The sequence below is a fragment of the Euleptes europaea genome, chromosome 1 (genome assembly GCF_029931775.1).
Source record: "Euleptes europaea isolate rEulEur1 chromosome 1, rEulEur1.hap1, whole genome shotgun sequence".
NCBI lineage: Eukaryota > Metazoa > Chordata > Lepidosauria > Squamata > Sphaerodactylidae > Euleptes > Euleptes europaea.
The window spans coordinates 35328073-35351753 of NC_079312.1; the positions used below are offsets into that span (position 1 = coordinate 35328073).

General features: G+C 43.1%; 1 protein-coding gene across 18 annotated transcripts in view; it reads right to left on the minus strand.

Annotated features, from left to right (window-relative positions):
* Positions 1-23681, minus strand: part of CADPS (calcium dependent secretion activator) — a 460327-nt gene that overhangs the window by 250531 nt on the left and 186115 nt on the right. For all 18 annotated transcript variants that reach the window (XM_056867190.1, XM_056867189.1, XM_056867199.1 and 15 more), the window contains exon 6: positions 22019-22140. In XM_056867190.1, coding sequence (XP_056723168.1) covers positions 22019-22140 — 122 coding nt within the window. The remainder of the gene's footprint in view (positions 1-22018; positions 22141-23681) is intronic.

A 23681-nucleotide genomic window follows, 5' to 3' on the forward strand; every position in this document is an offset into this window, starting at 1 on the left:
ATAATTCATGCCATAGTATTCCTCATTACTATGTATGGCTGTGAAAGTTGGACAGTGAAGAAAGCTGACAGGAAGAAAGTACATTCCTTTGAAATGTGGTCTTGGTGTAGAGTTTTACAGATACCATGGAATGCCAAAAAGACAAATAAATGGTTTGTAGATCAAATCAAGCCTGAACTCTCCCTAGAAGCTAAAATGACTAAACTGAGGCTATTGTAACTTTGGTCACATGATGAGAAGACAAGGATCACTGGAAAAGACAATGATGCTAGGAAAAGTTGAAGGAAGCAGGAAAAGAGGGAGACCCAACATGAGATAGATTGACTCAATCAAAAAAGCCATGGCTCTCAGTTTACAAGACCTGAGCAAGGCTGTTAGCGACAGGATATTTGAAGGTCATTAGAAGAAGAAGAGTTGGTTTTTATACCTTGCTTTTTTCTACGTTTAAGGAGTCTCAAACAGGCTTACAATCACTTTCCCTTCTCCTTCCCACAACAGACACCTTGTGAGGTAGGTGGGGCTGAGACAGTTCTGAGAGAACTGTGATTAGCCCATGGTCACCCAGCAGGCTTCATGTGGAAGAGTGGGGAAACCAACCCAGTTCACCAGATTAGAGTCCACCGCTCTTAACCGCTACACCACGCTAGCTCTCAACTAATTCATAGGGTCACCTTAAACCAGAAGCAACTTGATGGCACTTAATTAAAAAAGGGCAAAGGTCCCCTGTGCAAGCACCGGGTCATTCTTGACCCATGGGGTGACATCACATCCCGACGTTTCCAAGGCAGACTTTGTTTACGGGGTGGTTTGCCAGTGTCTTCCCCAGTCATCTTCCCTTTACTCCCAGCAAGCTGGGTACTCATTTTACCGACCTCGGAAGGATGGAAGGCTGAGTCAACCTTGAGCCGGCTACCTGAAACTGACTTCTGCCGGGATCGAACTCAAGTCGTGAGCAGAGATTGGACTGCAGCTTACCACTCTGCGCCACGGGGCTCTTGGTGGCACTTAATACACACACATATTTGGAGAAACCGTTGGGAAGAGTATTCTTCCCTTGCCCAACAAAGAAATAAAATATGTTTATGTCCTACTCTTTCCTCAATATAGTTTGCACTGACTTTGCAGTTTGGCTCTGCTCAGCTTAATGCTGAGTAAGGCAGGTGAATAAAACGTGTTTGCTTCCTCATAGATTTTGCTCTCAGATCAACTCCCTTCCAGCTGCTACTGAATGTCACTTTACCATCAAGCACTCCATGTTGATACACCAGACTGCCAGAAATGCCTACCACAAATTGCCTCAGTATTAAAAAAACTTCAAGCCTGTGGTTACCGCAGTTACAGTAGTCTCAGAAATCAGTGTATTTAAGAGTCATGAGACATTTATTAGTGGCAAATAAATAGTAATTTTATAGCAATTACTATTGTTATACTAATCAGGAGAAAGAAACAATCTTGATTTTTTAAAACCTTGACGATGGAAGAATTTCGAGAGAATTGGAAATTATATTATGAATATGTGTTCAATTAAACATTGTGAAATGAATTTATAGAAGGGAAGCTTTTGTTAGTATACTAGAATATTAAGTAGTCCATTAACTGTAGTTAATCAATAGAACAAAGTAGCGATATGTTTTTCCGATTGAAGAATACTATATATGTATTGTTAATTATTTGCTAGACTTCATAGCAGTAGATGTAGTAGCTGACACAATTCAAAGTATTAAAAATGAAATATTACATGGATATTTTTGTATTGGGGGACATAATATTACAGAATGTAGTACTTTTGCTCATAGGGATGCAAATAAAGATCTTGTTTTAGTTAGGTTCGGGATAATGTGCCACACATATGATTATGAAGTGTATAGTATAATATTGTGTGTATTAATGTTATGTTTGAAGTTTAGAACCACATGGCTCATTTTGTACTTTGTATCTATTACCTCCCTCACCCCCAGATCAGTTTTCACTAAAGAAAATTAAAACAAGAATGGAGGGATATTCTTAATGTAGAGAAGGTGTAAGAATTGTAAAGGGGGAAAATATCCTACCACCTTGCACTGTATATTATGATAGCATCTGCTTTACAGAACGCCTAGTTCTGCTTACTATTAAAAGCCTCTTATTTGCCGAAGCATTCCCTGACCATATGCTATCAACAAATGTTACTAACCAAATACAAACAGTAATTTTCATTATGTTTTCTTTATAAGAACAGCATTAGTCACAAAGGGAATAAACTGAACGAGAGTAAACACATATAAGCAAACCTTTGACAACACTGTGATTCTTAAAAAATGCATACCTAATAAAGCTGAGAAAATACCCACTTCATTACGGTAATGACAATTTGGCAATGGGATTCAGGGCAGGCTGGATTTTAAGATGATGTCATTAGTTGCCATAGCGATGCTCAGCATAAGGGCATAATTCATGCCATCAAAATATTATTTGTATTCATTTGTAGTGCTCAGCTTCTGAGCACAAGGCTTTATGCTGGCATTCATAAAAAAAAAAATTAAAACAGTCTCAGAAAATACCTAGATAGAAGAGTCCTTTCAAAGAAGAGCAGCCCAGTATTATTGGCTTGCTACCACACCAAGCCATTCTTAGCTAAATGACAATATCTATATTTCAAGTTCCACTTTGCAAAACCTTTTGACTACAAACTGTATCCCCACCTTGAGTTCCTTAATTGGGTAGAAAGGCAGAATGCAAATGTTTTAAATAAATAAATACAGCAGTTACTATTAAGGCTATACATAATCAGTCTCAGAAAGGAGAATCTTAGTTTATTATTATCAGGGTTTGTACTACTTATAGCGCATTCTTGAGCCTCCAGGGTGAAAGCCCTTAAGAGGCCAGGAAGGCACTGTGCCAGCATTCGGGCCCCCATGCCGGCATCCGGCCTACTTACACCGGCATTACTGGCCTGAATGTCGGCATGAAGGCCCTGCTGCCAGTGGCCGGGCACTGCCGTGGCAGCGCCACCCCGGGACACCAATGGGGCCTTCCGCCGGCGTACCACCAGAGTAAAAGCCCACATCGGCGTCCCGGGAGGCATCCCGGTGTCCCGGAAGGCGTCCCCGGGGTGGGCCAGGGGGAGGAGCTGCCATTAGGCAGCTTCCTGTCCCCTTTCTCCCCGTGAACACTGGCACAGAGAAGAGCAAAGCTGCACCTGCTTTTTAGCAGGCGTAGCCTCATTTTTCTCTATGGGGTGAAAAGGCCCTGTTTTTAAAAAAAAAACTGCTAAAAGGTCCCACCCCCCGGCGTGCGGAGAACGGCTTTAGGAGGTGGCACGGCTGTGCCTCCTTCCTGCCATTCCCTCACACCGAATCTCAGGAATGCACAGTTAGTCTTCATAAGTCAAGAAAAACAAAATAAGGAGCATCCATGAAAAAAGATTTTTTGATAGAGCTCACTTCACATCCTTGGTTTAGAAGGCTGGTACACGTGGCAATCACTCAGAGCACAGCACATTTGTGCTGTTATTCATTTGTTGTGTGAGATCTATCTACCTGTGCAATCCTGAGAGGGTGGGAAGAAGCTGGCGGTGAGTGGGAGCAAAGAATCCTCTCCACATACATCCCCCCCACTCCAGGACTGCTGTTCCCCATAGTTTTGCAGGTCAGAAGCCAGTGGGAAAGTTTAAAGAGGGCAGCTGAGGAAACAGATATGGAGGCAGTTAGGTGAGTGAGAAGACTCCTTCTCCCCCCCCTCCACTGTAGCCACTGGCTCAGATTCCCTCTTTAAACTTTCCTGCTGGCTTCTGAATGGGGAGACCATGGGGAAAAGCAGCACTGAATCTGTGGGGGTGGAGGAAGATTCTCCTCACCTAGCTGCGTGTCTCCAAAGCTGCTGTTCCCCATCCTCTTCTCCTCCCCCACTGCAGCAACACTGCACTTTGGTGTGTTTTTTTTTACCCCCACCCCATCTTTTTATTTTAGATTTAAGATTTTTCTGCAAACCTGGGGAGTCCCCCAAGTTTGGAGAAAAATCTCTCTTCTCTCCATTATGGGCCCAATCCATGGATATAAGAATCCTCAGATGAGCTCACATGTTACAGGTGCTCATGATGGTGCTACAACCATGATACAGTCATCACTTGCATATCTTTTATTCTATATGGATGTGAAGGGATTGCGTTTTTACAGTAATACAGCATCGTGGCTCAAGCATGAGGAGACTGCAGTTTCTGTGGAATAGATGCAGGAATTAGAGAAACATAGTCCCCCATGCAAAAAATGATGCCACTGGTCTGGCTTTTTAGATAACAATAACTTCACTTGATATCTTGTGACTGCGAAACATGGATTGTGTGAGAAATCCTGCCTGCCAAAACTCAACACATGAATTTTCCAGCGGAGCCACAATCCTAGAAGTCACACGTGGGACAGAATATTGGGCTGTGGGAGTTAGAAGGTCCCTTCAAGCCCCTAAATCAGGTTTTGATTGCAGAGAGAGAATTTCCAGCAGCAATTAGAAATGTGTAGTTAACCCGAGAATGGAAATTATGCAGAGGTGGGTTTGATCAAAAAGTCTTGAAAGCACAGTTCTGTAGCTTTCAACTCGAAAGTATAATGAAAACAACAGATATTTTTCGGGGGTGGGCCGAGCACAAAACTGAATTCAAGAACAGAACGTACGAATTCCCAGTACAAATTATAAAAAGAAACCTTACATGAAAATCTTACAAAAAGCAAGCGCACCTTCTGTACTCCCTGGGATAGTTCAGGGCCAAGTAAAGCCTGTAGGAACCTCTTGCGCATACTAAATTCAGGATCATAGCCAGTATACAGTATAAATTCAGGATCATAGCCAATATTCAGACTGAGGGGCGATGTTTTCCTGCCGTGGCCCAGGTTGTATATCTATCAGAATGCTGCCAGCAGCTGCTGATTCAGCCAGTGGATTTAAAACACGGTGGTGGGAAGGGCCGTCAAGTTGCAGCTTACTTATGGCAACTCCATCGGGTTGTCAAGGCAAGAGACATTCAGAGGTGGTTTGCCATTGCCTGCCTCTGTGTAGCAACCCTGGACTTCCTCTGTGGTTTCCAATCCAAGGACTAACCGTAGCTGACCCAGCTCAGCCTCTGAGATTAGATGAGACTGGGCTAGCATGGGCCTTCCAGGTAGGGGTGCCAGGTCCCTCTTCACCACCAGCGGGAGGTTTTGGGGGCAGAGACTGAGGAGGGTAGGGTTTGGGGAGGGGCTTCAATGCCATAGAGTCCAATTGCCAAAGTGGCCATTTTCTCCAGGTGAACTGATCTCTATCGGCTGGAGATCAGTTGCAATAGCAGGAGATCTCCAGCTAGCACCTGGAGGTTGGCAACCCTAGTGACAGGTCAGGACATTAAAACAAGGTGCTGGTAAGGCATCATAGAGACATCAGCTAGACAGCAAAAGCAGTGACCCCTCTATACTTTCACTCATATGGGCAGTTTATTGAACTTCTCTGACCTGACCTACAGACATTACCAGTGGATCTGAATGGGGGTCTCATTCATTTAAAAGTCTGCTGTTTTTGTGAGAAACATGGTACGGCTGTCTTTGATCTCATTGACTGCCTTCACACATCACTGGATATTGCACTATTGTTTCACCTTAGCAAGTGGATTTTCCTTGTATGGACCTGGCAATCCAATTGGGAATGACTGCTATAGCACAATGATAACACTAGAGTATAGTGATAACATTATCAATTCTAATATCAGTTCATTTTCATAAGTGCTGCTGTCAGCGACCAGGTCTCCTAATATAGTTCCTAGATCAGAGCAGATAAGCAGAGTCATGGTTAGGGTTGCCAATCTCCAGGTAGTTATTCAACAAGAAAGCAATCACTATGGCAAAATTCAGTGTTTTATATTATAACAAAAAACAATGATATGAAAATGGTTGAAAATAAATTTGTTATATTGGTTTTGTTTCTTCACAAAAATAAAGATATTCCAGGACCAAAGGTTCAAGGTCCTATTTTGCCATAGTGATTGCTTTCTTGTTGAATAACTTATATTGCAATCCAAGTATAATTGTTGTAATCTCCAGGTAGTAGCAGGAGATCTCCTGCTATTACAACTGATCTCTGACTGATAGAGATCAGTTCACCTGGAGAAAATGGCCACTTTGGCAATTGGACTCTATGGCATTGAAGTCCCTCCCCTCCCCAAACCCCGTCCTCTTCAGGCTCCAACCCAAAAACCTCCTGCCGGTGGTGAAGAGGGACCTGGCAACCCTAGTCATGGTAGAAGCAGCAAGTCAGTCTGCTCTTGTTAGAATGAACCAGCATCTTAGAGGCTCTTTTTGATATTTTAGGGCTCAAAAAAATTCAGAGTATTGAAAACTCATACTAAAACTTTTCTTGGCATGGATTGCATTCATGAGATTAGAAAATTTCTTCTGTAACTAATCTGTGTGACATTGTTCCACATAACCAGTTTGCAAAAGCTATCACCATATGAGAAACACTGTCCAGTGATTTAATTCCTTAGATACAGGAGAACAAAACCAAACACAGAACAGTCTTTCTGGAACACTTAGGAAAGATAGAAAATAATTTTTCTGTGGGGCTGGGGAAGGTTAGAATTACTCCTATCATAGGGTTACCAGGTCCCTCTTCACCACAGGCGGGATGTTTTGGGGGCAGAGCCTGAGGAGGGTGGGGTTTGGAGAGGGGAGGAACTTCAATGCCATAGAATCCAATGGCCAAAGCAGCCATTTTCTCCAGGGGAACTGATTTCTATCGGCTGGAGATCAGTTGTGACAGGAGGAAATCTCCAGCTAGTACCTGGAGGATGGCAACCCTATCCTATCACAACTTGCTGGACAAGGCTGTTGTAGGCCTCATTGGTGCTCATCTGTGGTATGTTTATCTCTGCTGCCTTGCTCCCATAACAATTAGTTGCCAGCCTCATCTTGAAGGAATGTCTAGAGAAGCTGAAAGAACTGTGACCTTTAAAGCAAAGAAACTGATGTGTCTTGGTATATAACTCATTTCCAGCTTAACTGTTCACTGAATTGTGCGCACAAAGTAGCATGCACACATGAGCACTACGATTAAACCAATCCTCACCAACTAAATGCCATGTTACTATTGAGCTACTAGGTGGCAATAGAGAGCTTTAGATTGTCTTCCATGTTGCCCCAATAGCTGCATCTAACTGCACCTCTAAACTAGTCACAGTCTCTAGTGAATTTCTTTACACACTGGGTTTTGGAACAGCAACACTTCCTACAGCACTGAGAAAACATTACAGCAACACTGATAATTTAAAACGTACTAGATGTTACTAAAAAAAGTACATGTGATTAAGCATAGCTTGAGTTTTTTTTTTAGAATTCAAAATTCTGAGATAATGGCACTGTAATACAACTGGAAGGGGAAAAGTGAATGGGAATAAAAAAATAGTGATAATTTGATTTGAAAAATGGTTAGCATTGCTTTGTGGGGACATTCTCCCCCCCCCCGCCCCGCCCACAGATGGATCCTGTCCCAGTTCATTTCAAAAGATGCATTTCATCTATGCGTTCTTTTGTGTGTACCAGGCTGTATGCATTCTTTTGTGTGTACCAGTCTGCTGTCTCTTTTGAAATGAATGGGGCAGTCAACGGGTAGATGAGCTCCATATGTGCAGTGGTACATTCACAGGGATCTTGATTTGGTGAACACATTTACTGGGCCAAATAAAAACAAATCCCTTTTCAATATACACTACCATTCTTCATTAGGCAGAGGTGCCAGAGTGAAAATTAACACCTGTTTGAGTGCTGGTATGTCCAAAGCACTTTTTAAAGATCAGCCTAATTTATGGCTGATAACGAAGCCCAGTCTAGGTCAAAAGATACCCCTCTCAAACAAGCAAAGGTTAATCCAGAAAAATGCATCACACATACGTCTTATATGCCTTTCTTGCAACAAAGTATTGAGCATTTAAAGTACAGATATCACTACTGCATGCTGCCATTCATATTTTAACACCCATTTATACAGAAGCTATATGCTTTGTTAGGGGAAAAAAAACTATCCTCGAAACGAATTCTGCAGAAAGAACACCTGTTCCTTCAATTATTCCTCTGCATCTACAAACAGTGAACACATGAAGCTGCCTTATACTGAATCAGACCCTTGGTCCATCAAAGTCAGTATTGTCTACTCAGACTGGCAGCGGCTCTCCAGGGTCTCAGGCAGAGGCCTTTCACATCACCTACTCGCCTAGTTCCTTTAACTGGAGATGCCGGGGTTTGATCCTGGGACCTTCTGCATGCCAAGCAGATGCTCTACCATTGAGCCACAGCCCCTATTAATATTATTATTTATTAAATAATTATAATTATTAGTTATTTGAAGCTCTTTATGTCATTTCTCACAACATCTGTGGTGTAAAGTAGGATTTGAATGCTCCTGTTGTACAAAGGGGGAAATGAGTTAGCACTAAGGATATGACCAAGGCTATTCAGTAGGCGAGTTTATTCCACGGGTCAATATCTAGAATGAGTATTCTTTAGATTGGACACAGTGGGCTACACTACATGTGATGCTGGAATTCTTTGACTGGCTCTCCCTGTGTGTGTTATGGCCTTGAAAAGTAGCAGTGGGAGCAATATAGATCGAGGCCGGGGTGGTGGTGGGGGAGAGACGGTTGCAGTATATATATATACCTCCCATTTTCCCTGCTGGGATTAAAATCAGTTTACTGGGTATTTTTCATCAATGCAGGAGAGGGGAGAAATAGTTAAAGCCTGCCTTCCCAAGTACTTCTGTGGCAATCCACATTGCCCCCTGAGGCTTTGTATAGTTTTTTAAAAGCTCACTGGGAGATCCAGTAATGGAACTACAACATCATGTACAGCTTGGCCCTTTCTGACCTTAGAAGAGAAGGCAGCTGATGAATCAAAGCAAATAAATACATTTCAATTGACCATGATGGCCCACACGACCAATACCCAGGGCTTTTCTGGTACCATGGAGTACTATTTCGCCCCTCAGATGGTCGGCAGGCAGAAGAGGGCCAGTGGATGGGGGGGGGGAGCGTGATGCGCCTGTCAGAGTAACAAGTTGCTCATAATAATCTGACAGAGACAGCTGACAGGTAACTGTCAAATCAGAGGCATCTAGGATGATGCAAGAGGCAGCAATAGCCTTGCATGTTCGAGGGTGAACTGCAACTAACCGGTTTAAAGCAGTAAGGATGATGTAATACTGTGGCCAGGTCTGCAGGTGGCCTTATTGGTTTCAGGTGGAGTTTTGTATATTAGCCTATGTAACTGTAACTCTGTGCTGGGAAGTTTGGTGGAGAGAAGTGTACGTGACGGTTTGTCTTTTATCTGTGCACTGTAAATTAAACAACACTGTTTTCCATAAAGCAAGGAGTTCTGGTGGTGTGTCCTGGATAACTGCTAATCCGCCTGCTTCCACGTCAGTGCCAACCTCACTTCCAGGTTTATCAGGAAGCGACGTGGACACTCTAGTAATTACCCCCAAAACTCTATGGAAACCATAGAGTTTCGGAGGTGATTGCTAGAGCATCCAGGTCACTTCCGGTTAAACCTGGAAGTGACGTCAGCGCATTGCATGGGTTGCACGCACACTGATCATGGCTGCCAGCCACGCCCCTCAAAGCTCCCGCCAGTGGCAAGAAGCAACCTGGCAACCCTAATGAAGAGAGCAGAGTATCACCTCCTTAATGAAAGCCTTTATTGGTGATGCTCTGCTCTCCTCCTGCCTTCACTGAGTGTAGCTACCTTTATTTCACATGTTGTGCAATTCAGGTCCATTCCTAGCCAAATCCAGCACCTCTTGCCTTGATCTGGAATCCAGCTGCAACGTTCATTAGACAGAAAAGGAACTTGTTAGGCAAGACTGAGGGCACAAACAGACATCTCTGTTGGCCTTTAAAAGATAAATTAAGGATACACAGGGCTCCAAATCCAGATCAGGGCCTGGTGGGATGGAAAGAGCAAGAGTCCAATGGCACCTTAAAGACTAACAAAACGTCTGGCAGGGTATGAGCTTTCGTGAGCCACAGCTCACTGCTTCAGCATCACTTCTGGTGGGAACGAGAGTGTGTATTTAACACATCAGTCTCCACATGTTTTTGCTAATTAAATCCCCCTCCTCCCATGCTGCTATCAACATTTTAAAGGGTTAAGTACCCTTTCTCTCCCCTGCATGGTCCCTAACTGGCTTAATGACTCTCTGTGTGTGTATGTGTGTGATTATTTTAATTTTAATTATGATTAGAAAAGTTATGTCCCACCTCTCCAGACCTGCTTGTGGCAGATCACAATTAAACAATAAAACAAAACAAAGATGATGATAAAACCAAGTCAATAGAACCAAACCATACCAGTCAACAAAACAAGCCAAGTCAATGAAACAAATTAAGACCATGTCAGTAAAAGCATACCAATAACAGCAGGCCAGGGCATAAAAGCACATAAAACAAATAGAGCAGTCTCAAATGATATTGATAAAAGAGTCTCAGGCAGAGAGCAGGCCATAAACCAGTTAAAAAGATGGAAAACCTCAGTTAAAAGCCTGAAAGAGAAAGGTTTTGGGCTGACACCTAATGAGGGAGGGCATTCCAAAGGTTGAGGTGCCACCATAGGAAAAAAAAACCCATCTCACTTTACCACCTGCCTAACCCCCACAGGCAAGGGCACAGAGTGTAGGGCTTGGGAAGCTCTTAGCTGGTTTTATCTTTTAAAGATGAATGGAAATCCGTGATCTTTCTCATATCTACTTTAACCGTTATATGATGGAAACCAGCTCAAAATCTTACAACAAAGACTGTTACCACATATGGAATGAGAAATGCCAGATGTTCCAGCTGGATTCAGAAAAGGAAGAGGCACTAGGGATTGTATTGCACATTTATGTTGGTTACTGGAGCATGAGGAGCCCTGTGGCACAGAGTGGTAAACTGCAGTACTGCAGCCAAAAGTTTTGAGTTTGATCCTGGTGGAAGTTGGGTTCACTGGTGTGCTCATCTGGCATATAAATTTGTTCAAAGATCCCCATGCCAGCCTCTTGTAAAGTTCTATCAGTCTCCAGCTAATTTCCCCCAATAAAAGGAGACCCCTGTGCTTGGGCAACAGCATAGGGGACTACCTTTACTTGACCTTTTACTAGAGCATACTAGAAAATTTCAGAAGAAAATAAACTTGTGATGCATAGATTACAGCAAAGCTTTTAACTGTGTGGATCATGAAAAGAAATGAGTGTGCCACAACATGTGATTTTCTTGATGCATAATCTATACAACAGAAAGGCTTCCAATTGGCAAAGGTGTCAGGCAAGGATGTAGTTTATCTCCCCATCTCTTCAATCTATATGCAGAACATATTATAAGGAAAGTAGGATCCAATTTTGTTGAAAGTAGAGTGAACATGGTGGAAGGAACATTAACAATTTGAGATATGCAGATGATACCACGTTACAGGCGGAAAACAGTGAAGAGCTGAATGGACTACTGATGAAGGTTAAAGCAGAAAGCACTAAAGCATGATTACAGCTGAATATCAAGAAGACAAAAGTAATGACTACTGAGGAACTACAGAACTTTAAGATTGATGAAGAAATTGTTCAAGCTTTTCTATTCCCTGGCTCCATCATCAACCAAAAGGGAGACTGCAACCAAGAAATCAGAAGGGGGTTGAGAATGGGAAGGGCAGCCATGAAGGAGCTAGAAAATATTCTTAGGTGTAAGGATGTGTCACCGGCAACCATGGACTGCAGCTCTCCCTAGAAGCTAAAATGACTAACTTGGGGCTATTGTGCTTTGTTGCATTATGAGAAAACAAGTAGTCCCTGGAAAAGACAATAATGCTAGGGAAAGTTGAAGGCAGCAGGAAAAGAGGAAGACTCAACATGAGATGGATTGACTCAATCAAGGAAGCCACGGCTCTCAATTTGCAAGACCTGAGCAAGGCTGTTAACGATAGACGTTTTGGAGGCTGTTAATTCATAGGGCCGCCATAAGGTGGAAGCTACTCAACAGCACATAACACAGTAACACATTTGAGGAAAGTTTTCTGTGGGGGAGGAAGAAGGTAGACCTTGCTTGATAGTCTAGGCCAAAGTGCTTGCAAGTCAGGATTGCTTCTTTGACAGGAATACTCTTTAAGCCCCTGCATTATTTGTGACAATGCTTCTACAGCATTCTAACAATGCTGATGCTGCTACTACACGTTTATTGAAGTTTGCTAGGCACTGTACATAAAAGTGACATGGTTATACCCAGAGGCTTTCCATTCTACATTAATCACCTAGAAAGGAACAGAGGGAAGATGTCAAAAATAACCACCTAGTATTATGGATATCGTAAGGCTAACTAAGTTCCCAGGAGATTTGGGGGTTCTAAGAAAATTATTAATGGTTTCTTAATGAGAAGACCAGTGTAAAAGCATCTCTGGTAATCACCTTGTTCACCACAATTAATTTTCCTTCACAATGCCTCTTTACGTAGTGCTCCCTTTGAAAACAGTCTAAAAACTTCTGCTCATCCCAACTGCAGCAGCCAGGCTATTGTCAGGGGCAGGACACAGGGATTGTATCGCCCCAGTGCTGAAAGAGCTGCACTGGCTGCCCATTTATTCCCCGGCACAATTCAAAGTCGCAGTTCTTGCCCTAAAAGCCCTAAATGGCTCGAGGACAGGGTTCTTGGAAGGCTGCCTCCTCCTATATTTTCCAGCACTGCAGTTACGATCTGCCTCATAAGCTCTGCTCTTTGTGACCCCAGCTTCAAAGGGGGGGGATGGCTACTAGACAGGGCTGTTTCAGTAATGGTACCTCACTTTTGGGATGCTTTTGGAATGATCCTGCTGATCCAGAATTAAGCAGGGGGATGGACTAGATGGCCTGTATGGCCCCTTCCAACTCTATGATTCTATGCTTTCCCCCTTCACGCTCACCAGGCGCCTACATTGATTTTGTGAAGATGCTAGACAAACATGTTTCTGTTTACCCAGGATTTTTAATTAAGGGCTTGATTTTTAATGCTATTTTAGGCTGGAAACTGTTATTTTAAGCTGTCTGCGACCTGCTTTTATGAGCTATGTTTTTATGCCAATGTGAGTTTTTTAATGCTGGATTTTAATATCTTTTAATGTTTTCTTTTTATTATTTTTATCATGTAAGCCGCCTCAGGCAGGTCCCTGGAGAACTGGCATACATTTAGGGATGCCAGGTCCCTCTTCACCGTTGGTGGGATATTTTGGGGGCGGAGCCTAAGGAGGGCAGGGTTTGGGGAGGGGAGGGACTTCAATGCCATAGAGTCCAGTTGCCAGAGCGGCCATTTTCTTCAGATGAACTGATCTCTGTTGGCTGGAGATCAGTTGTAATAGCAGGAGATCTCCAGCTAGTACCTGGAGGCTGGCAACCCTACATATGTTTTTTTCCTAAACAAACAAATGGATGTGCAACTGTGGCAGAGTGTTGTGGAACATTCTCCGGGCTCTGTTCATAAGACCAACAGACCTGAATAGAAGCCTAGAGAGAATGCCTCTCAGAATTATTTGAAAATATTTAAAATTATTTGAAATATTATTTGAATATATCTGCCCTGTGGCAGATAGATTCGAAAATATGTACTCGGTGTCACATACACAGGAATTCCTTGGAAGACTTTCTTAAGAGTCGGACATTTGAAAAACACTGGAAGTGAGCAAAAAGGAGAGTTAGCATGACTGTCACTGTTCTACACGGGTTTCAAAAAAGGCTTGGGTAAAGAAGTGATATCAGAACCTAGTTTTTAATCAGCCATGGTTAATGGTAGGGTTGCCAACCTCCAGCTGGTAGGAGAAAAAGATACCACTGTACTACTATCAGGAGATTAGGAAATCAGTACAGGGGCGACAAAAATGTACAATAACAATTACTGTTAAGTGCAACCAATGTTTATCCTATGGTGTCTAAATACAACTATACATATAAACATACAGTGTTATGTACAAGCATACAAAAATAACAAGCACAACCAAACAAGTCCACATGGATGGTGACACAGACACTAACAAAATTCACAAAAATGCAAGGTCTTTGGCAAGGTGCTGCATTCTTCTATAAGTCCCATGCAGGTAAGTGTGCAATTCTAGCACAAATACCAATTTTAGAGGAGTAACTTGATGGAGGATACGGCCGTTTCAAATTCTTATGGGTAGAATTCTTCATCAGTCCTTCATATAGATTCCTCTAATATTGCACATCTTAAAGATTAAATTTCAAAATGCTGGATGCATGTTAGTTCCCACGAAGGGTAGTTATCATTAAGGCAGCCATGATCATTGGTTGCACTTAATAGTAATTGTTATTGTACATTTTTGTCGCCCCTGTACTGATTTCCTAACCTCCAGCTGGTGGCAGGAGATCTCCTGCTATTACAAATGATCTCCTGCCGATAGAGATCAGTTCATCTGGAGAAAATGGCCGCTTTGGCAATTGGACTCTATGGCATTGAAGCCTCTCCCCTCTCCAATCCCTGCCTGCCTCTGGCTCTGCCCCAAAAACCTCCCGCCAGTGGTGAAGAGGGACCTGGCAACCCTAGTTAATGGTGATGATGGCTCAGAAATAAAGATAAAAGCTGGGGTTTTTTGTCATGTGACTGAAAAGTCATCATCAGCCCTGACTGTTTGGAGGGTAGCAAGCTGGCCTCCCTTTCAGTGGCGTAGCGTGGGTTGTCAGCACCCGGGGCAAGGCAAGTAATTTGCGCCCCCTAACCCGTGGATTTTAGCACTCGAGTCTCTTCCACTATATTAGTTAAAGAAACCCTTACCCCCTAAGCACATGTATTGTTTGTTGTGAAAATACTGATGTAATTAAAGTAAAATGCATCTAAATACAAGTTTATTTTCAAACACTTTATTGAGTGCGAACATGCATTACACATTCTCCACATTTTCAGCAGGTCTATGAATACAAATCTACAAATGTAGTAACCTAGCATGGGCCATGCTATTATATGTCGTCTCACAACCATCGTAAACGACAACAAATATCAAGAACAAAAACTAAACATCAAAATGGAACCATACCCTGGAGATGATCCAAGACTGGGCTAGATGGAGCCAACTTCCTCAATCCTGTACCTCTAATTGTAATTCTTTAATAGAAGTGCAAGATATCAATCTGTATATTGTATAACCATTTCTTTACTCTTAACATAATGTTTATTCACCTTCATGCCTATTGCCTTACTCTTTCAGCAAAAAAAATAAATAAATGAAAGGTTGCTAGACCCACTGGCTTACATCAACTTATGTTGAGCTGGAGCAGCTACATATGGATCGAAATCTGTCTCGTCACTGTTGAACCAACCAAACTTACCTGCAGCGGCGGCTTCTACTCAGTTCCCCGCGTCTCCTCGAGTCCTCCCGCCTCCTGCTCGGCAGCTCAGCCAATTGCATGCTGGTTCTCTCCCGCGCTCAGCGCTGCGCTGGGCGGCTGCTGCACTGTCCCTCCCCCAGATAAACCCTCGCTCTCTCTCCGCACCGCACCGCACGCCTGGCACGCACCCCCTCCCTTTACAGTGGCCGGCGACCCGGCGGCTTGGATCAGATTCGCACAGCCAGCACTGCAGTGAGAGAGAGTGAGTGAGTGAGCCAGGCAGGGGCAGAGAGCTGCGAGTGCGAGCGCGCCCCCCCCCCCGGATGTTGCGCCTGGTGCGGCCGGCCCCCCCTGCACCCCCCACGCTACGCCACTGCTCCCTTTACCACAAAGCTAAAGCAAAGGAGCTGAAACAGAACCACCGAACACAGAACTGGTTTTCAAGAACACTTATTCTTGGCAAACGAAAAAGATATGGAGGATTTTTACAAACTGTAGTCTCTGTAGAGAAAGAAGAAACTTGACATGACAGGGTCTTTCCCCTATGAAGTCTATTGAAATAAAGCTATTTTTTTCCTTGTTTCCTTGAAGTAACAGGGAAGGTAAATCTTGGAAAGGCTTTTGCCTCTAAACTGTCAAGGCTTTCCTTCAGGGAACATCAGTAATTAGATGCCTCTTCAGCTCTGTTGTGCCAGGAAACAAGGATTTTTCATCTTCTTTTTTACATTTCAGCTGCTTCTCAAATTCATAATAAATAAAAACAACAACAAACACAAAACTGAAATGCAAATGTGACCAGCTAATCCCAGTCAAAAGGCATGTGCACAGCTGGCTGACAGATCTTCCATGAGAGCTGATGTTCTAATCAAACATGGAAAAAATATATACATTCATAGTGAGACTTTTAAACTGTGTAACAATAACTTGGAAATAAGCATCAGAAGAGATGTTTGAATTTTTGATTAAACAGGCCTTTAAAGCATGCAGAACACTTATCCTGCTATGAGTAAGGGCTTGATTTGAGCAAATTCAGGGCTTGATTTGAGCAAAGGCTCAAGTGAGCTTAGAACCTGCTTTGATGGTGGTACTCAGTTATAGAATATATACACGGGAATTAGGTTGCCAGGTCCCTCTTCACTAGGGTTGCCAACTGCCAGGTAGTAGCAGGAGATCTCCTGCTAATTCAACTGATCGCCAGCTGATAGAGATCAGATCACCTGGAGAAAAATGGCCGCTTTGGCAATTGAACTCTATGGCATTGAAGTCCCTCCCCTCCCCAAACCCCGCCTTCTTCAGGCTCCGTCCCTAAAATCTCCCACCAGTTGTGAAGAGGGACCTGGCAACCCTACTCTTCACCACCGGTGGGAGGTTTTTGGGGCGAAGCCTGAGGAGGGTGGGGTTTGGGGAGTGGAGGGATTTCAATGCCATAGAGACCAATTGCCAAAGCGGCCACTTTCTCCAGGTGAACTGATCTCCATCGGCTGGAGATCAGTTGTAATAGCAGGAGATCACCAGCTATTACCTGGAGGTTGGCAACCCTAATAGGAATAGTGATACATTTTTGCGCCTGTTTATATATTTTAAAAAATGTTCTCTGCTTCCATCAGCAACTTCCAGCCTGTTCATCCCATTTACACTTACTTTGGAGAATTCCCATTTATTTCTTTAAAAGTTTATACCCCACCTTTTCCTGGTGGCTTAAGGCAACAATAACACCCAAGAAGGAGGAGTTGGTTTTTATAACCGGATTTTATCTAACTTTAAAATCTGAGAAGATTTTATCTACTCAGACTGGCTTACAATCATCTTCCTTTCCTCTCCCCACAACAGTCACCTTGTGAGGTAGGTGGGGCTGAGACAGTTCTGAGAGAACTGTGACTGGCCCAAGGTCACCCAGCTGGTTTCATGAGGAGGAGTGGGAAATAAAACCCAGTTCTCCAGATATGATTCCACTGCTATTAACTGCTATACCACACTGGCTCTCACCATGCTGGCCCTATAAGTCCTTCCCCATGCTTGCAGTTTAAACTCCATTAAAAGCCATAGCAAATAAAAAAGGTCCTATATCACCTTCTAAAACATATAAGAACGGTGCCTGTCTCACCTTATTAGGGATCCCATTCCACAAAGCAGGAGCCACTACTGAAAAGGAATGGGTTCTGGGTGGATGTTAGGTGGGTAACCTTAAGTTGTAGAGACAAGAAGGTGGCAACAAGAGGACTATAATTGGAACATGGGGATATATGAGGAGAGACAGTCTTTCAGCTATGTGGTTCCTAGGCCATGGAGCACTTTAAAGGTTATAACCAGGAGCCTGAACTCCTGCGTTCAACAGGGCTTGCTCCCAGAAAAGTGTGCACATTTCTGCAGTTTTATTCCACAAAGACATAGAGGAAAAACAATAAAACCTTCTTGTCTTTGTCCCTAGAAAAATGTGCACAGGACTGAAAGTACTAGAGGGCACCATGCCGCATGAAGGAACCCCTGCATCAGACTTTATTTTTGCATTTTTAAAAATCAACGTGTTTGTATTCACACATATGAGTGATACATAAAGGGGAAAAGGCATGAATTGAAAACTTCAGAAAACTGCACGTGCCAAATGGTCTGAATGAAAGTCTGGAAATACAACAGTGGAGGAACAGCAGATGGCTAACTTGTAGGTGCTGCTATGCATTTGAATCGACCAAAGCCAGTGAAAATCCAGATGGAAAAAAATTCTATAAGCATCCCAAGTCATCATGCTGCCAAATGTACTGTGAAACATTAGGTTGAAAAATCCAGAGATTCTGGATTCAGAAAGGTCAAAATGAAAACACTAGTGAACATTCTTTCATTAGGATATTTCTTGAATTGAATACAGAATTCATGTTCTTTTAAACTGACAACTTCCCAACTAATTTTAATGGAAGAAAAAGAAGGCTGATTTGAGCTAAATGTAGGGGGGCCTTTAGCTTATTTAGGGAATTAAGGTGTGGTCTGAAGGAAATCAGGGCTCCTTTATAACTCCCTTCCACCTCAGCTCCTCCCGAAGTAATCCAGTGTATTGCATGATTCAGAACCACAGAAATATTTTTTCTAGAGTTTTAGGGAGTGCTAAGGGTGCAGAGTGGTAAGCTGCAGTACTGCAAGCTCTGCTCACGACCTGAGTTTGATCCCAACGGAAGTCGGTTTCACGTAGCCGGCTCAAGATTGACTCAGCCTTCCATCCTTCCGAGGTAGGTGAAATGAGTACCCAGTTCGCTGGGGGTAAAGGGAAGATGACTGGGGAAGGCAGTGGCAAACCACCCAGTAAACAAAGTCTGCCTAGGAAACGTCAGGATGTGATGTCACCCCATGGGTCAGGAATGACCCGGTGCTTGCACAGGGGACCTTTACCTTTTTAAAGGGCTATTACCTTATCGGAATTTGTATGCACAATGTTATTATGGCAGGCTACATGGTGGGATTTTTAATTGTTCAGAACATAAAACTTTTGAAGTAGGATTTGGAATAACTGGAACCTCACTAGTCAGCCCAGACTCATGCTTTTGCAAATTCCAGTGCCAGCATTAAATGAAATCAAGGCAACCAGGAGCAGCACTAGCTTAAAAGCTCGTCTAGACAGATGCATTATGGACTGACAGACTAAATGACAAGTAGGATTTAGCTGAAGGACTCAAAGATGGTTCTTTAAATTCTCTTTACTGCACGTGTTACGTTAAAGCGGGGGGTGGGTGGGGGGAAGCTGCAAAATCTGATACCCAAACTGAGTGACCAGGCTAAAAACAATGCTCATTGTGCTTTGTGAGATGTGAACAGGGTGGCACATTTAAACTGGATTAGAATAGCTGTTTGGGCACCAGATGGTTATAGAGAGCATAGTGCTGAAGATGAGGCATTTCTAGATAATGGTTTGTTGTTTGTATATCCATTATACAAAACTGTGATTTGTTACTTATGCGTTGAAAAGCAAGAACTAATAGAGAGCTAATACCTCCATCATGAAAGTGAAGAGAATGACACTGAAGGAATACCTGTCAAGCTACTTATGTATATACAGAGAGGTTTTAAAGTATATTTTTCAAAATGTGGACTTTTAATATCTATGTTTAGAGAAACTACTCATTATTACTTTTGAAAAGAACTCATGATGCCTTTTCATATAATTTCCCCATAGATAAGCTTTTTGGGGGGGCAGTAGGTTAAAGTGGTAAATATGAGCCATACTAAAGGGGGTACTGTTACAAGAAAGTTACAGGTTAACCATGAGATTTGAAGGAAAGATGTGCAGGGAGATCACCCAGTGATTTTTACTTTAATGTGCTGTCTATACTTATCCTTAGTGCATTCTGGATCAATACTCAGGTAGTAGTGGTGTTGAGGGGGGGGGGAAGAAGGGTTATCACCTTCCACTTTTAAGTACCCTCCCCATGAGGAAAATTGTGTTAAAAGACTGTTTGCTCTCCTCTGCCCAACTTTTTGACCCTGTATAGAACATGCGACATGTTTCATTTGGCATGGGTTTATGTGGGTCTTGTTATTTCTCTGTTATAATTATAGGTGTGTGTTTGAGTGCAACTCTGAGACCATTTCTGTTTTTGGCGGGAAGAACCCACACTTAATAAAATGCTATGGTTCTCTAACTGGTAGACTGGGAGTATGAGAGGACAAACACCCACACCACTCTGCCCCGTCACCAAGCAAACATAACGCAGAGAGGCCAGAGATTTGATAATGAATTTGTTAATTCACTGGATGTTAGCCACTTGTGAGGTAAATAACTAAGCATTATTACACCTGCCTGTTGCACGCTATGGGCACCCTTGCCCTCTCCCCCTGCCCTTTCACCTATTGTCTGCTCATATATACCAAGTCAGAGTCCAGTGGTAAAAACAACAACACAGAACTTTATTTCACTGTAGGGGAAAATAAAGATTTTGGTGTTCACGAATAAACTGTATAGTCGTAGCTGTGGCGGAGACATAATTTGGAGAAACACACTAAGGTTACACATCAGTCTTTTATGCATAGCTGTTTCACTCGGCGTCACCCCTCCGATGGCTTCAGGTCTTTGTGTTGATTCTGCATGCCATTTCTGACCATCAGAGGTCACCTCTCTCCCGCCCTGCGCTTCTCATTTTGCCCATGTTTTGAGGGATCTGTTTTATCTCAAATCTGAAAACGTGGGCAAAATGCGGGAAAACGCAGGGGGAGAGCGAGGCGACTTCTGACGGTTGGAAACGGCATGCATAATCAACACAAAGACCCGAGGGGTGACAGTGAGTGAAACAGCCATACATAAAAGACCAGAGAGAGGCAGATTCAGTCAGAAACAGCCATTTGACAATGCGAGGGCAAAGTACACACATTTCTCTAAGCTTTTCTGGCCTAGATTTGTGGAACTTTTACTACACAGACCTTAATCTGCTCCCTTCTCTCTCTCTCTCTGAGGTTTCCTAAGGCCCTGATTGGTTGTTTCTGGCTTCTTCACTGTAGCCACAGGGAGAAAAGGCTGAGAAGAGGAAAGCCCTGTTTGCCCCACTTCCCAATAGTCACCTGTTTCCCTGTCTAAGGGAAGTACGACTCAGAAGTTTCCTTTCCTTTCCATTGGGGTTCCCTGATAGGCCCGCCACCCTGTCTGCGGCGCAACCCTGAAGCGCTTCACTGGCCTCAGAATGGGTGCGAGTAGCCACCAAAGAGCTTCTCTTTCCCCTGGCTGTGAGGTTTCCCATGTTGAGAAACCTCCCAGCCCACATGATGTTTTCCAGTATGTGGATAAAGGAAAGGTAGCCCTATAACATGCATCACTGAAGTGCTTTGGGAAGGAGGACCCACTGGAAGAAGACAACGACCAAAGAAGACAGACGAATCTGCCTGGGCAGGGAGTTCCAAAATTTTGGCACCACGACCGAGAAGGCCCTTTCTTAGGTTGCCACCCATCTAGGCTCAGAATTATGGTTAGAGTACAACAGGTCAGGGTCTGAAACCATGGCTTGAAACTGGTATATTAATCACAGCTAGTCTTGTTTTGCTCTATGTATGAATGCAAGCATCCTGGCTTAGTTCTAACTTTTTCTCAGATACCACCCTCACTGCGGTGAAGGCTGGGATGCCATTCGGGTCTCTGAAGAGGGAAAAGCAAAGGCAACGAAAGCAGCATTTGACAAGGCAAACTGGATTGGAACGATCCTCTGTGAGCTGGATTTGGTTGTCATAAACTAACCACAGTTAAAATAAACTAAAGTTTCGTTTCATGTCTGAACTTAGCAACAGCGAACATGAGGAACGTGGAGGAGATGGGAATGCATAAGCCTGTAGCCCATTCCTCTGCTTTGGAGGGTCAGGAATTTTATGTATGAACTCACCTTACATTTTATGGCAATGAATTCCAAAAATTAATTATGCATGGTATGAAGAAATACCTTTTCCCCATAAAGAATCAGAATCAATATGAATTTCTGCTAGTTTTGTGTCTGCTGGTTTTCATTTCAGAAAGCAATTTAGCATATACTTAATTTTAAGTACTTATGATACGTCTGACTAACCTCAATGAAGGAAAAGAGCATAATGTAATACCTTGGCTTAGGAGCTGCTAATTCATGAAGGGAAAGATATATTCTCTATTTAAAAGTCAGAAGAGATTAACGTTGTGTTCTTTCTGTCTGTAACAAGGCTGGAGAAGGATAAGAAATATGAGAGCAGTAAAGAAAAAACTTACGTTGGTTTTGATGCCTCAGCCTGATCCGTCTGCAGTTTTTCTCCCCCCTCCACTTCCATTGTGCAGTATACAATACGGTTAGGCGCTAAGGATTTGAGACCTTGCACTTCCATAATGACAACCTGTTAAAAACAAAAAGAAGAAAACTATGTACTCAAAAATTGGCTTGGGAAAATATTTATTTGGCATACATTCTAGACCAGGGGTGTCGAACTCATTTGTTATGACGGCCGGATATGACACAAATGTCACTTGGTCGGGCCGGGCCATGCCTCGCCAGCCGAGATCGGGAGCCGGGTGGGAGTGGCTTCCTCAGCTACAGAGCCCGCAGCGGACTTGGCAGCTCAGATAGAGAGTGGGGTGTGTGTGCGTGCAGGCCAGATAAAAGCTCTCAATGGGCCGGATCTGGCCTGCAGGCCTTACATGTGACACCCCTGTTATAGACCAAATTTCCATCTGCAAACATTTGTTCAAGGTGGTCCAATAAAATCAGCAACAATTACGCAAACTGATACAATCACGGAACACCACCTACAGGTATATACCTGTATATCACTCTTTACTTTTTGTCTGAGTGATATACAATTCATTTTGTAAAGATTCATCCTAATACAAAAATAATAATAAACATGTATATAAAATAGAAACTTTAAACTTTAAACACAGGTTTGCATGTGATTAATTATGCCAGACCACTCTACCTCCAGTTGTTGCAGACATTTGCCCATTTGTAGCATAGTGATTATAACTAAGAGAAAAGTGTTCTTTACTTTATCAAGGCGCTCCAAAGGTGTAGGATTGGATTTCCAATCTCTTGCAAAGACTAGCCTGGCAGCTGTAATCATATACATAAGACAGACCCTGAGCTTGCCTAGATACAGTTGAATTTAATTTAGTAAAAACAACTCCAGAGAAACCACAATAGCAATACCACAACCCACACTTAACAGATCAGCAGTCTTAACCCAATATTCCCTTGCATGTTTACATGACTACCACATGTGAATAAAATCTGCAGAGGATTCATCACACAGTACCAGCGTTGGTTTAAAGATAAACCACAGATATTTGCAATATAATAGGGAAAAAGATACAGCTGATGAATCATCTTCCCTAGCTTTCCTGACATAATCAAGCTTATGCAGAAGGACTATCTTCTAGATTATACAAACTTTCATACTTTGGCTGCAGTGTCTCTAGCCAAAATTTATTCCATCTGGACTGGAAAGCATATGCAGACTCATGATTAGGGTTCAGATCACCCTTACTTAGAAGAAGAAGAGTCCAGTAGCACCTTAAAGACTAACAAAAATATTTTCTGGCAGGGTATGAGCTTTCGTGAGCCACAGCTCACTTCTTCTTCAGAAAATACTACTGCAGACAAACACGGCTACCCACTGTGAATTAGAAGAAGAAGAAGAAGGAGCAGAAGTAGGAGTTGGTTTTTATATGCTGACTTTCTCTACCACTTAAAGAAGAATCAAACCAGCTTACAATCACCTCCCCCTCCCCACAACAGACACCCTGTGAGGTAGGTGGGGCTGAGAGAGCTCTAAGAGAGCTGAGACTAGCCCAGGGTCACCCAGCTGGCTTCATGTGTAGGAGTGGGGAAACCAACCCAGTTCACCAGATTAGCCTCCGCCGCTCATGTGGAGGGGTGGGG